We start from the raw sequence: 12,837 nt of genomic DNA, 5'->3' as shown, positions 1-12,837 counted from the left end.
CTTCAAACTGTATAATATGTCAAAATCCCTTTATTTAAAGATTATTACAAAATGTACAAAACGTATTTACAAAAGACATGTTGGTAGCCAAAACATACGTGTGAAATCAAAATCATATGACTTATGATGTTAGCATTGTATGAGTGGAAAACAGTTCACCCAAAAATGAAAATTTGCTGAAAATTTACTCACCCTCATGCTGTCCATGTATATAAATGTAGATAAATTTGTTTCTTCATCAGAACAGGTTTGGAGAAATTTAACATTCCATCACTTTCTCACCAGTGCATCCTCTGCAGTGAATGGGTGCCGTCAGAATTAAGAGTCCAAACATCTGATAAAACATCACAATAATCCACAAGTAAAGTTAAAACATCTTAATGATGGATTTGTTTATTATAAACATGCAGCTTTTCATTGCACAACACCTTAATTGATGGACTAAAGTCATGTGACTCTCATTCTGACGGCACCCATTCACTGCTCACTGCAGAGGATCCATTGGCGAGCAAGTAATGTAATGCTAAATTTCTCCAAATCTGCAATGAAAAAACAAACTATTCCTTTAAAGTAGAAGTCCACTTAAGAAGTATTTAAAGTATTTAAATTGTATTTTTTTATGAAAATAACAGATCGTTTCGCTAGATAAGACCCTTCTTCCTCGTTTTACAACCGCATTTGGGATCGTTTAAAGCTGCATTGAAACCTCATTTTGGAAGTTCAAACTCAAGGCACCATATCAGTCCATTATGTGGAGAAAAATCCTGAAATGTTTTCCTCAAAAAACATAATTTCTTTATGACTTAAGAAAGAAAGACATGAACATCTTGGATGACAAGAGGGTGAGTACATTATCTGTAAAATTGTTGTTCTGGAAGTGGACTTCTCCTTTAAGTAAAAAGTCATTTATACAGAAAGTATAAATCAGCAATATCTTAACTGTAAAGGATAATTTTGTAATATTTTGTGATAATGTATTTTGTTTAAAAAAATGCATATGGGAAAAATATTGATCCATTTCAATTTCAGATTTACCTGTCCAATCAGTGAGTCAAGAAAAAGAGATGCTAAAATTTGGGATACTAGAAATGCAAAATCAAGTCTAAAATATTGCATTATTGGATACAGTGTCTCTTTCCCTATGTTCTCTTTGTACTACACACTTTGTTAAATGTAGTAGTGCATGATATGCAAAACTAGTATGAATATTTGAACATACCAAATGATTTGAACCATATAAGATAAATGTGGAAAAAGTGGAAAGGATCTGTCTGTTTATAAATGTATATAATCTATAAATATGGCAGAACAACAATTTCTATACTCAAACACTAGATACAGCTTCAGTATATTACAGTATACTTTCAGCATACTTCTCTCACTGGTGCAAATTACAGCCACTTATTCAGCAATTAAGGTGAAATCGTATTAGACCATTACTTAACATGTCTTAACACTGACATAACATTGGCCCACATTTTCAACATTCTTGTTGAATGGTTTCTCACATTCTGGGATTGCATTCAAACCCAAACTTTCTAAATAAAACTAAAGAAGCATTTGAATCAGCAACTGGAGGAGTATCAACACTACTGTAGATGTTGTAAGGTGATGTGTGATTACAGCTCTTTCTCCACAGCATTTGTGATCGCTGTTCTCTTCAGGCTCTCTTTGACTCTGATGAACTCAGGCGCGCACTTTGACCTTTCTCTCTGCTGTTCGGCTTCTTTCTCAATCTGAGAAGAAGAATTATTAAGGTTAAATCATTTCTGAAGGAGGTTACAGTATGTGGTAAGACTCACAGCACATTTTATGGAATCCGAGATAAGTGTGTTCTGAACTTGACGTAAAACTAACCAAAATTAGGAAGCATTCTGTGTAATTTGGATCTCTTCCCCATTTGAAAGCTTTGTTAGTGTATATCAAACAATAGTGTCTATTCAACACTGATATTGTACATACATAAAGTAGTTTGAAGCATGTTTTTTTCAGGTTTTACCTTCTCTAATCTCATCTGTCTCTTCAGTAACTCCTGCTCCAGTGGTGATCGCTCCTCATCCTGTTTTCTGTCTTGTTTCAGAGCTTGAGCTCTGTTCCTCTGTTCCAGAACTCTTTGTAACTCTGGCTTCTCCTCCACAACTGTCCCTCTGATAGATAAGATAAGTGTTATTATATCTCACATAATAGAATTTGTTTATTAAATGCAAATAAATGGAAAGGGAATCCAGGATGTGGACACTGAAGGTCTATTTTCTGTTGACTGGACAGTGGAGATGAGACAGGAAGTGAATGGGATTCGATCTCGGGACACCAGAGGCGCAACTGCACCGTATGTCGACCTTTAAGGAAATCTCAACATATATTATCACTTCTATTGTATTACATACAGTATAAATTGCTGGATAATGATCACAAACTATTATATTTTAACTAATAAAACTATTAAAAACATGGTAACCTTTTTCCAAGTTTCCAATAGTTAATACATAAACTAACAGCATAGGCTACTGCAGCGCGGTTAAATGTTTAAATTTGATTGGCTGACGAACGTTATAAGAAATGCAGGGCAAAAGTAGCTCCAGGCAGGTCTTGACCGCATTACGTGTTCACGTGACCATATCACTTCGCCAAATTCTGTTATTTTAAAAAGTCCTTACAGTCTACAACAACAAAAGCACCAAAACACACAACGACTGGCCAAGTAAATAAATTTAGTAAACAATAGGATAAAACGACAAATTATTTCCATGTTTTTACCTCCGTTGCTAGGTCTAAAATTATCAACGAAGATGTTTAATAATTGCTACAAAAGAAATTAATCCTACTTACAAGAACATTTTAGGGACAAAAACTTGAAAATGTCTTTAAATACAAAATATGAACAATATTTGAGGTGTGGTAACCGTAGTATATACGCGGAATAACTGACAACGGGCCGTTTAATTATCAGAAAATAATGCATACCGGAGGTTGTGATGCGGCCACGATGCGAATCATAAATCGTTTCAGCGGTTAAGCAAGACATTTTTGAATGAATGAAAGATCACGTTTTGTTTTTTTGTTTTTTTATTGTAAGGATATGCATGGATGGATCCTTTTTTTATAAGGAGTGTGTATCAATGAACCAAACGTTCGATTGTGATTTCAGTTTTACTTCAAAAACATCACATCTAGCAATTAATAAGAAAATGCGTTTGGCCTTTATTAAATGCATCCACAAGAGGGAAACACCACTATACAAGCTACATTAACTGCACGCATTAACTTTGACTTTATTGCCATCTGTTGGACAAAACATGCACATGCAAGGGAGACGTAAACTCAGCAGTCCCTCTGCGGGCACATGTTTGAAGTGAGATTAGGAATTGGGTCAGGTGATAAATTAAGGCTGCAACTAAGCTTGTTCATGCCTCAAAATGTGAACACGCTTTCAACTCAAATTCTGGGTCAGTTTGCACCTTTTGTGTGTAATAATCAGCTCTCGCTGGAGCTCCCGGTGGCTCTTGGACGCTTTGATGGGATTGTGGAGCTTTTTGGGCCTGATGAGCTCCTCATAGTAACCGCTGTCCATTCGCTCAGGAAGCAACTTGCTCTGGTCTAAATCCTCTTCTCTAGACCACCTTTGATCAGGGTGTATCATGGATCCAAGATCAGAGACTAAATCTAAAGGAGAGGGAGAAGCAAATAAGAGCACTCTGTTAAAGGAATAGTTCACCAAAAATTTTAAATTTGCTTGTTTTTCAGCACAAATTTTTGTTTAGAACTGTTTTGGATTACTTGATCTGTGCATATTTCTCTCCTGATTCAGACAAGATGACTTTTTTCACTGGAGCTAATAAAAGATAATAAAACATCTTAATGAAGAATTTGCTTTTCACAAGATGTTAACTGATGGACTGGAGCCACGTGGATTAATTGTGGATTATTGTGATGTTTTTATCAGATGTTTGGACTCTGATTCTGACGGCACCCATTCACTGCAGAGGACGCGAGTGATGTGATGCTAAATTTCTCCAAAAATCCTCTTTCAATTAAGAAACTCACAATTTTGATAGCCTTTAGATGGTGAATCTCTCAGCATATTTTTGGTGAACTTCCTTTTAAAAAACAGCCAATATCATCCACAAGGAGAAAAATTCCTTTGCATAGAAAAATAATAGGACACCTCACATGACCGTAGCACTAAATGCACCTTTGTTCAAGAAAGTAAAAATAATGAAAAGCACCCTTAATCAGTGTAACTGCATTAAGTAATATGAAAGGAACATGGAAAACCTGATTCACCAGGTCCAATAAGTGGTTGAGCACAAGCAGGATTATGTTTTTGATGATTATGATCTGCCTGTGAAAGAAAATGGATATGAGTTATTATATTTAAACACAAGGCAAAATACAAAAAGTGCATTTCCTCCACTTTTTACAGTGAAATCCTGTATAGTGATAACATAATATCATGTTACTGTATGATTAATATATTTACAAAGGTAAAACCATGGTATTACCATCATAATAGCGTACAAAAACCATACTATTACTATTATCATGTCCAAAAAAGTATAAAAGGACATTGCACTGCATGTCTCATCCTTATCTGTCCATCCAAACGATCGAAAATAATCTCCAAAGCTGTTGATGAACAGCACAATAGCCCTGTGTGTTGAGAGAAATTTGCACTAACACAAGGGAGGCATTGTGGGTATATGTGTGTGTGTGTGTTAACACCATGCTGGGTTGATCATATTGGACTAAAATGGTTTTGGGACCAGCTGGCATTTAGCCACCTCATTACTGGCCCTGCCAAACAAACTCTCCATTTTCCCTTCATAATCTGTTTGCTGTCTAGAATGTGATTGTGTCGGGAAAGTCACAAGGAGTCCTTGGACTAAATCACCACGGGAAAGAAAATCAGAAATGAATCAAAGTATTCAAATTAGGGTAAATGTCACAAATTGCGACTAAATATACACTTTTGTAACTTAAAAGAAGCTAAAAGACATGAAAGCTACAGATTAAGACATCTGGAGTCGAGAAGAATAAATGTACTACATATTATTTAAAAAAATGTTTTTGTTAATTGGAATAAAGCTGAAATAAATAAATACATTTAAAAAAAAATATATGAAACAAACGAAAGTATAAATATTAGATGAAAAACTGACAAAGACATGCTGCTTCGGCAACTAATAAAAACCTAAGTTGGAACCTAACTGGAAATTAAAACTAAAATAAAAATATATTAAACCTTAATATAAAATATAATAATAATAATAATAATAATAATAATAATAATGTCAAAGGCACATGGCAAAGTTACCAAAAATTAACCTGAAAATATAAAAAAAACTAATTCAAATGATTAAATTATGAATAAAGAATATACATGTATATAAATAATACTAAAATAACACTGCTGATGCACCTTGATTTCACACATATTCCTAATAACAGAAAACAAATTAATTTAAAAGACACTCAACTCATCATTTAATGTGCATTTTTAAGTATATGTGACCCTGACCACAAAACCAGTCATAAGCAGCACGTGTGTATTCGGTAGCAGTAGCCAAAAATACATTATATGGGTCAAAATTATCGATTTTTTTAATGCCAAAAATGATTAGGATATTTAGTAAAGATCATGTTCCATGAAGATATTTTGTTAGTTTCATACCGTAAATATATCAAGATGTAATTTTTTGATTAGTAATATGCATTGCTAAGAACTTCATTTTGACAACTTTAAAGGCGATTTTTTCAATATTTAGATCTTTTTGCACGCTCAGGTTCCAGATTTTCAAATAGTTATATATCGACCAAATATTGTCCTATCCTAACAAACCACAAATCTCACTTAAAAATTTAAAAAAATGACCCTTATGACTGGTTTTGTGACCCAGGGTCACATATACATAAGTACTGTATATTTACCTTATATTTTAGAATAAATGTCTTATGCTCAAACTTTGTGATTAGAAGCCACACAAACAAGAAAAACAGCATCAAACTAAAGAAACAGTCTCACCTCTTAAATTTCAGAATTTGAAACCTAAAACACTGTTTTGTAAACAATGTCCATTTACAGTCATCCATTTGCATAACAGAGTTCAAGTCCTGTGAGATCTTTAGAGAAGATGTGTGACTTACACTCATAACAAAGCAACAAACAGGTTCTTCAAACTGGATTAAAATATCCTTACTTTCTTTCCATGGGTCACTCCCATGATTCCGAAGGTGCAGAGCGTTCAGTGCTTTAGGATTGTTCCAGAAACAACTTCTTTGGGATTCCACCTGCTATTTTCATGCAGAGCAAGAGGAGAAGCAGGAGGGGGATGTACATCCCTCCAAGTAAACCCAAACACACACAGACACACACGCACGCACGCACTTTTACAATCCCGAGTGCATACAGTGTCCTAACTGGTACTACAATCCAGCAGAAGGAGGGGGAGTGAAAAAAAGAGACTGTGTTAAACTTTCCCGTTTTCCAGTCTTCATTGTTTATATCAACAGCAACAGTGTTACCTTCTATAAAAGAACCAGTGTGAAGGAATCCAGCATGACAAAAGAATAATCTGTATTATCTTTCAAATCTGTTTTGTTATATAATATTATCATAGTGACAGATTATTGCTCTTTTAATATTTGTAAAAGAGCAGTGTAAACATATGCAAAATTTAGCATAATACTCTAAGTTCATTGAAGGAAGTCATTTGGATCTGGAGCTATACAAGAGTAAGCCATTCCTTCATTTTTATTTGCCTTGGGAGGAAAGATAGCAAAAAAGGTACTGTGTGGTTAATGTCCTATTTTCAAATGTCCCAAATGTGGTGATATGAGGTTGGCTAATGTGGCTTATTCAGTCTCTGATATTCTGGGAAAGCAGCCAATGACCTCCGCCATCTCTGGCCAGTCTTCATACGCATTGCTCCTCATATCATACCGAATTAACTAAACATAACAGATAAAAAGAACCATTTTAAACACTTTTGCTCACTGAAATGAAACTACATGAAACATACATATATGATGGAGAAGCTCTAACCTTTTCAAAAGGACTAGCTTCCTTTCTTCCATAGGCGCCTGCGAATACCCAGCTATCCCTGGGCTTGAGGGATTTGACCATTGTGCTGCCCAGCGCAGTAAATATGTTTCTAATCTCATCAGTCAGCCTGGAAAAGAGACGGTGGCAGTGGAAGTGAGACGTGTATGAATAATTCATCTCTAAAGCCAAGTTAATCATATTGATGGTGTGTGAAGGCTGTCACATTTTTACTTTGGTGTAGGGTCGATGTATGAGGCCAGAAGGACTATAATTCCTGGCTTTAGCGTCTTTAGATAGGCAAGTAATTCTTTGGGACCTTGAAAGACATACAAGTGGTTTTGTACACCAGGATAGTTTTACTTCACATCTTGTTCAATTTAACTGAGAGACCTACCTTTAGACTCCAGATTGAAGTACTTATTTCTTAAAATCGCACCAGTTTCACCTAAGAAAAATTAGTTGTTGTTAATAATTAATACTTGCATAAATATATAGTCTTATTTTTAACATAAGTAAATATGAAAATCATTTCAGATGTTTTTGAATTAAATGAAAAAAAAAATCCTGTGTAAATATTTTTTAACAAACAAACCATTTGCTAACACAATGTTGAGCCCTTGTCCTGCATTATTGTTGATGCCGCCCATGATGCTGTAGAGAAGAACATTTGCACTCATCTAGAATCTATAAGAACCATTTAATGAAATATTTCATTCAAAAATAAAAACTGTTATCATTTATCTCAGTACAATGTAAAATGATGCATATTTGTCAGTCATGCATAAATTAAATAAGAGATTTCTGTAATAATACTAATTATATATATACACACTGACCAAAATTATAAATGCAACCCTTCTGTTTTTGTCCCCATTTTTCATGAGCTGAAGTCAAAGACTTTTTCTATGTACACAAAAGGCCTGTTTCTCTCAAATATTGTTCACAAATCTGTCTAAATCTGTGTTAGTGAGCACTTCTCCTTTGCCGAGATAATCCATCTACCTCACAGGTGTGGCTTATCAAGGAACTGGAACACGCTGTCATATAAGCTGATCCAGACCATCCCAAACATGCTCAGTGGGTGACATGTCTGGTGAGTATGCTGGCCATGCAAGAACTGGGATGTTTTCAGCTTCCAGGAATTGTGTACAGATCCTTGCAACATAGGGCCGTGCATTATCATGCTGGAACATGAGGTGATGGTTGTGGATGAATGGCACAACAACGGGCCTCAGGATCTCGTCACAGTATCTCTGTGCATTCAAATTAGCATCAATAAAATGCACCTGTGTTCGTTGTCCATAACACATGCCTGCCCATACCATAACCCCACCGCCACCATGGGCCACTCGATCCACAACGTTGACATCAGCAAACCGCTCACCCACACGACACCATACACGCTGTCTGCCACCTGTACAGCGAAAACCGGGATTCATCCGTGAAGAGAACACCTCTCCGAAGTGCCAGACGCCATCAAATGTGAGCATTTGCCCACTCAAGTCGGTTAAGATGACAAACTGCAGTCAGGTCGAGACCCTGATGAGGACGACGAGCATGCAGATGAGTTTCCCTTAGACCGTTTCTGACAGTTTGTGCAGAAATTCTTTGGTTATGCAAACCGATTGTTGCAGCAGCTGTCTGGGTGGCTGGTCTCAGACGATCTTTGAGGTGAAGATGCTGGATGTGGAATTCCTGGGCTGGTGGACGGGTCGGTTGGATGTCCTGCCAAATTCTCTGAAACACCTTTGGAGACGGCTTATGGTAGAAAAACGCACATTCAATTCACGGGCAGCAGCTCTGGTGGACATTCCTGCAGTCAGCATGCCAATTGCACGCTTACTCAAAACCTGCGGCATCTGTGGCATTGTTCTGTGTGATAAAACTGCACATTTTAGAGTGGCCTTTTATTGTGGCCAGCCTAAGGCACACCTGTGCAATAATCATGCTGTCTAATCAGCATCTTGATATGCCACACCTGTGAGGTGGATGGATTATCTCGGCAAAGGAGAAGTGCTCACTAACACAGATTTAGACAGATTTGTGAACAATATTTGAGTGAAATAGGCCTTTTGTGTACATAGAAAAAGTCTTAGATCTTTTAGGTTAGCTCATGAATGGGGGCAAAAACAAAAAAGGTGGGGGGTGGAGCAAGATTAGTAAGATTTTTAATGTATTTAAATGTAGTCTCTTATGCACATCAAGGCTGTATTTATTTGATCAAAAATACAGAAAAAACAATAATATTGTAAAATAATATTGCAATTTCTAATATTGGTTTCCTACTTTAATATATTTTAAAATATAAGTTACTTTTGTTACGCAGCCCTGACTTTTCATCAGCCATTACTCTGGTCTTTAGTGTCACATGATCCTTCAGAAACCATTCTAATATGCTGATTGATTAATAAAAAGTTTAAAAGAACAGCATTTATTCAAAATAGAAATCTCTTCTAACAATAGAAGCCTTCACCATTACTTTTTATCCATTTAATACATCCTTGCTGAATAAAAGTATTAATTTCTTTAAAAAAAAAAAAAAAACAAGCATTTAATGACCCCAAACTTTTGAATTGTGGTGTATATTGTAACACAAAAATTGTATTTTGAATAAAAACTGTACTTATTTATCAATGAATCCTGAAAAAGTATCACAGGTCTAAAAAATATTAAGAATGACTTCTGAATGACTTCTGAAGACTGGAGTAATGATGCTGAAAATTCAGCTTTGCTTCGTAGGAATAAATTATATTTTAAAGTATATTAAAATAGAAAACTGTAATTTTAAATTGCAATAATATTTCACAAAATTACATTTTTCTGTATTTCTGATCAAACAGATACACCCTTGATGAGCTTAAGAAACTTCTTTAAAAAAAGTTCTTAACTGATTAAATTTAACAGTTTTCATAATGAACAGATTAATACTGATTCTTAGCAATTACTGAATGAATGCATTTAGAAAATATAATTAAATAATTCTATAATTAATTTTCTGAATCTAAAAGAATCCATGCAATCCGAGGCGTTGTGTGCTACAAGCCACTCAACAGGTTTTTGTGAGGAACAGCTGTTGTTATTCACAGAAAATATTTAAATGTGTGCAAACAATATCACTCTGTAAACTTTCATAGTATGGACAAGCAGGATGTAACAGTTCTTACATTGTATTATTAAAGCAGATCTTTGCAGCCACCATATTGGCTGCACCGCTATGAAGATGAAAGGGAAAGTGGTTGACAGGGCAGTGTTTATATGGACAGCAACCAAAATGAGACTTAAATAGACCTGCCCAGAAAAAATAAACAGGTTAGCTGAAAAAATACAGCATTGCAAGCACTCTTCTCCACAACAAATAAACATAAAAATGAAGCTTACCTGGATTGTCACAGTCTGTCACAAAATCACTAACTTCATCTGGAATATAAAACAACCCAAATCTACTAAAACATAACAGTAATAAAATAGATTTTAATGTTACAAATTAAAAAGATGTCACATGTGATCACCATCTGCATTACGTGACCATTTGGCAGCTTCTTGGAGTTTAGACCAGTTGATGGAGAAATACCATATTAAGATGATCAGCACTGTTGTGAGAACATACACACGACCTGGAAAACACAAATAAATATATATGCTCATTATACACACAAATAGTTACACAAATTAATCAGAAATGCTAAAAATGTATTCTTTACCTTTAAGTCTCATTTTTGGGAGCACAAACTAATCTTCTGGGCTGCTTGCGTGCCTAATGCAAACATAATGATTTAAAATGCAATTGCCTAAAAGCAAAAATTTAAAAAGAGCTGTTACCTGTTTGAAAGTTCTGTTTGAAAGGACTATGGTGGTGCATGAACCTCACCCAACCTTAAGGTGTGGTAAATTTACAACATGATTTTACAGTTGTATGCTGCCCTCTTGTGTCTATCTTTGAGAAAATGCATTCATATTCATCAAACACACAAGGAATGTTAATGTATATCATTTTATTCCTTCTCAATTAAACAAACTTTTTTTTAAAGTAGTCAGTAGTTCAGTCTCAGATAAGAAGGTGCAATATGAAAATCTAAAGATACAGAATTCAATCATCAAAAATACTTCCCAGCATGAACTGAGCTCATAAAAACACCACTGTGGAGCTCTGGACTATACATGATAGTTCTCTATCAACATCATCATCTTAAAATAGAGGTGAAGTCAAACACTGCAATTAGTAAATACCAATACCAGCATATGAGTGCAGACTATTGTTGAAATACAACAGAGTTCAATTATACAGTAACAGTAAGGCACAGAAATCCAACGCTTATTCAAATGTGCTTCTGGTATTGGTGCCACTGTTCACAGTGGGAACGACCCTGAGATCATAAAGCTGTTTTAAAATCAAGAAAAGGTCAAGCATAATAAATACAGGAACAATCATTTCAACAGACTTTGGTACAACGTGCCTTGCACTGAGAAATTCAAGAAAACACTAGGCTAAATAAGTTCTTTAAGGAGTGCATTTAAAAAGAAGCTTCAGTATTGACCAATTTTTAAGCAAAGGGCAGTGTAACTTCAGTTATTCGTGTGCACATAAATATAGTAACTTTCATCTCTAATGAGCATCTTAATATTTCTAAACCATTTCCCACAGCTCATTCGTGCATTAGTTTTATCCTTTGAATCCTGACAAATTTAACCAGCTAAATTTAACTGGTTGGTGGACATATCCGTGCTGAAAAATGGTGGAACAGAGATAAATATTTCAGGAACTCCTGGTGGTTTTTAAATGACCCATGTGATGCTTTTGGCCATATAATGTCACAGTATTAAAAAGGAACAGGAACGTCAGGGAAAAATTGTGCTACATTTACTCCAAAAGGTCCTGTGGAAAGAAAAGCAAGAGTAAGAACAAAAGTAATTAGGTATATATTATTAATACTAATTTTAAAATGCCACACATACTAACCTCATCTGAATCATCGGCTTCTTCTCTAACTGCATTTTGCTCTTCCATTTGCCGCAGCTCAGAGTATCTATAAGTTACATTACTGCAATAAAACAGTTTAAATTTAGTTGTCACTTAGTAGGCACAAATCTGTCAGCAGATATCGGTTTATAGTTATTAACTTTCGTATAAATTATTTACAAGAACTTTGGTGACAGGATTGTTAGGTTAGGTTGCAGTGTCGCACATACCTCCGCAGACAGCAGTATTTTTGTATGATGAAGACAGCAGCTGCTACTGCACCAACAATAACAATCACAACGGACGCGATTACTCCTGAATGGAGTCTTGCAACCTGCAAAACAACACATCTTAGATAGCAGGTATGCAAACTGATAGAGCAACGACTGACGCAAGAAACTCAATAACAAACCTGTTGATCATTTGGTGCTGAGGTGGGCTTCTCCAAACTTTCTGAGCGTCTAGACTCGCGATATGACGGAAAGCCGAAGGCGAACTCACAAAAAATACTATGTAAAATCAAATTTAGTAACATATTTGAGTATTGGTTTAACTTCAACGACTTTCTCGCCATTATGTTTACTTCCTAGTGATTCTACCTGTCAAATGACGTAAGGGAGTAACTGGTGTGTGATTGGTCGACCGTGTGGCAACTCGAAGACTTCCGTCAACACGGTCACTTTAAAAAAGAAAGTGATTTAAAAAAAAACGTGAATTAAATTTGAGCAAATACTCAGTCATTATAGTTCGTTTTACACGATACTGTCTAGGAACAATTTAATAAAAACTTAAAATATACTGAAATTGATTCAACAATGGAAGTTTATTTCTTGCTTAC

The 12,837-nt window shown here is 35.3% G+C and overlaps 2 protein-coding genes across 7 annotated transcripts; both read right to left on the bottom strand.

The window, feature by feature from the left end:
* Positions 1-31: 31 nt before the first annotated feature.
* LOC127167453 (protein FAM107B) lies at positions 32-6,347 on the bottom strand. 6 transcript variants are annotated; one of them, XR_007827990.1, is made up of 6 exons: positions 6,198-6,336; positions 4,276-4,342; positions 3,459-3,663; positions 2,000-2,147; positions 429-1,736; positions 32-334 (listed from the first exon to the last, which is right to left on the bottom strand). XR_007827990.1 is itself a non-coding variant. In XM_051113536.1 (5 exons), the coding sequence occupies exons 1-5, from the start codon at positions 6,219-6,221 to the stop codon at positions 1,620-1,622; spliced, it is 561 nt and encodes a 186-aa protein (XP_050969493.1). In that variant the 5' UTR covers positions 6,222-6,336; the 3' UTR covers positions 32-1,619. The 6 variants fall into 6 exon arrangements, 5 of the variants coding, with proteins under 5 accessions (XP_050969493.1, XP_050969494.1, XP_050969495.1 ...); XM_051113536.1 differs by having other exon boundaries at positions 32-1,736; XM_051113537.1 differs by having other exon boundaries at positions 32-1,736; positions 4,285-4,342.
* A 456-nt stretch (positions 6,348-6,803) lies between these two features.
* Positions 6,804-10,868, bottom strand: si:dkeyp-67f1.2 (uncharacterized protein LOC556106 homolog). The gene is made up of 9 exons (XM_051113535.1): positions 10,744-10,868; positions 10,552-10,656; positions 10,421-10,459; positions 10,207-10,330; positions 7,635-7,693; positions 7,437-7,487; positions 7,274-7,358; positions 7,043-7,169; positions 6,804-6,948 (listed from the first exon to the last, which is right to left on the bottom strand). The coding sequence occupies exons 1-9, from the start codon at positions 10,754-10,756 to the stop codon at positions 6,853-6,855; spliced, it is 699 nt and encodes a 232-aa protein (XP_050969492.1). The 5' UTR covers positions 10,757-10,868; the 3' UTR covers positions 6,804-6,852.
* Between the last annotated feature and the right edge of the window lie 1,969 nt (positions 10,869-12,837).

The sequence above is a fragment of the Labeo rohita genome, chromosome 6 (assembly GCF_022985175.1).
Source record: "Labeo rohita strain BAU-BD-2019 chromosome 6, IGBB_LRoh.1.0, whole genome shotgun sequence".
Classification (NCBI taxonomy): Eukaryota; Metazoa; Chordata; class Actinopteri; order Cypriniformes; family Cyprinidae; genus Labeo; species Labeo rohita.
This window is presented reverse-complemented; position numbering and strand designations above follow the sequence as displayed.

Coding starts and splice junctions, on each gene's coding strand:
- LOC127167453 (XM_051113536.1), bottom strand. CDS start 6,221: ATGGGAGTGACCCATGGAAAGAAA. Junction 4,343..6,197: donor GAGTGACCCATGGAAAGAAA/GTAAGGATATTT, acceptor TTTCTTTCACAG/GCAGATCATAATCATCAAAA. Junction 2,148..3,458: donor CTGATTATTACACACAAAAG/GTGCAAACTGAC, acceptor CTTATCTATCAG/AGGGACAGTTGTGGAGGAGA.
- si:dkeyp-67f1.2 (XM_051113535.1), bottom strand. Junction 7,694..10,206: donor ATCTGCTTTAATAATACAAT/GTAAGAACTGTT, acceptor TCTTCTCTACAG/CATCATGGGCGGCATCAACA. Junction 6,949..7,042: donor AAGCTAGTCCTTTTGAAAAG/GTTAGAGCTTCT, acceptor TGTTATGTTTAG/TTAATTCGGTATGATATGAG.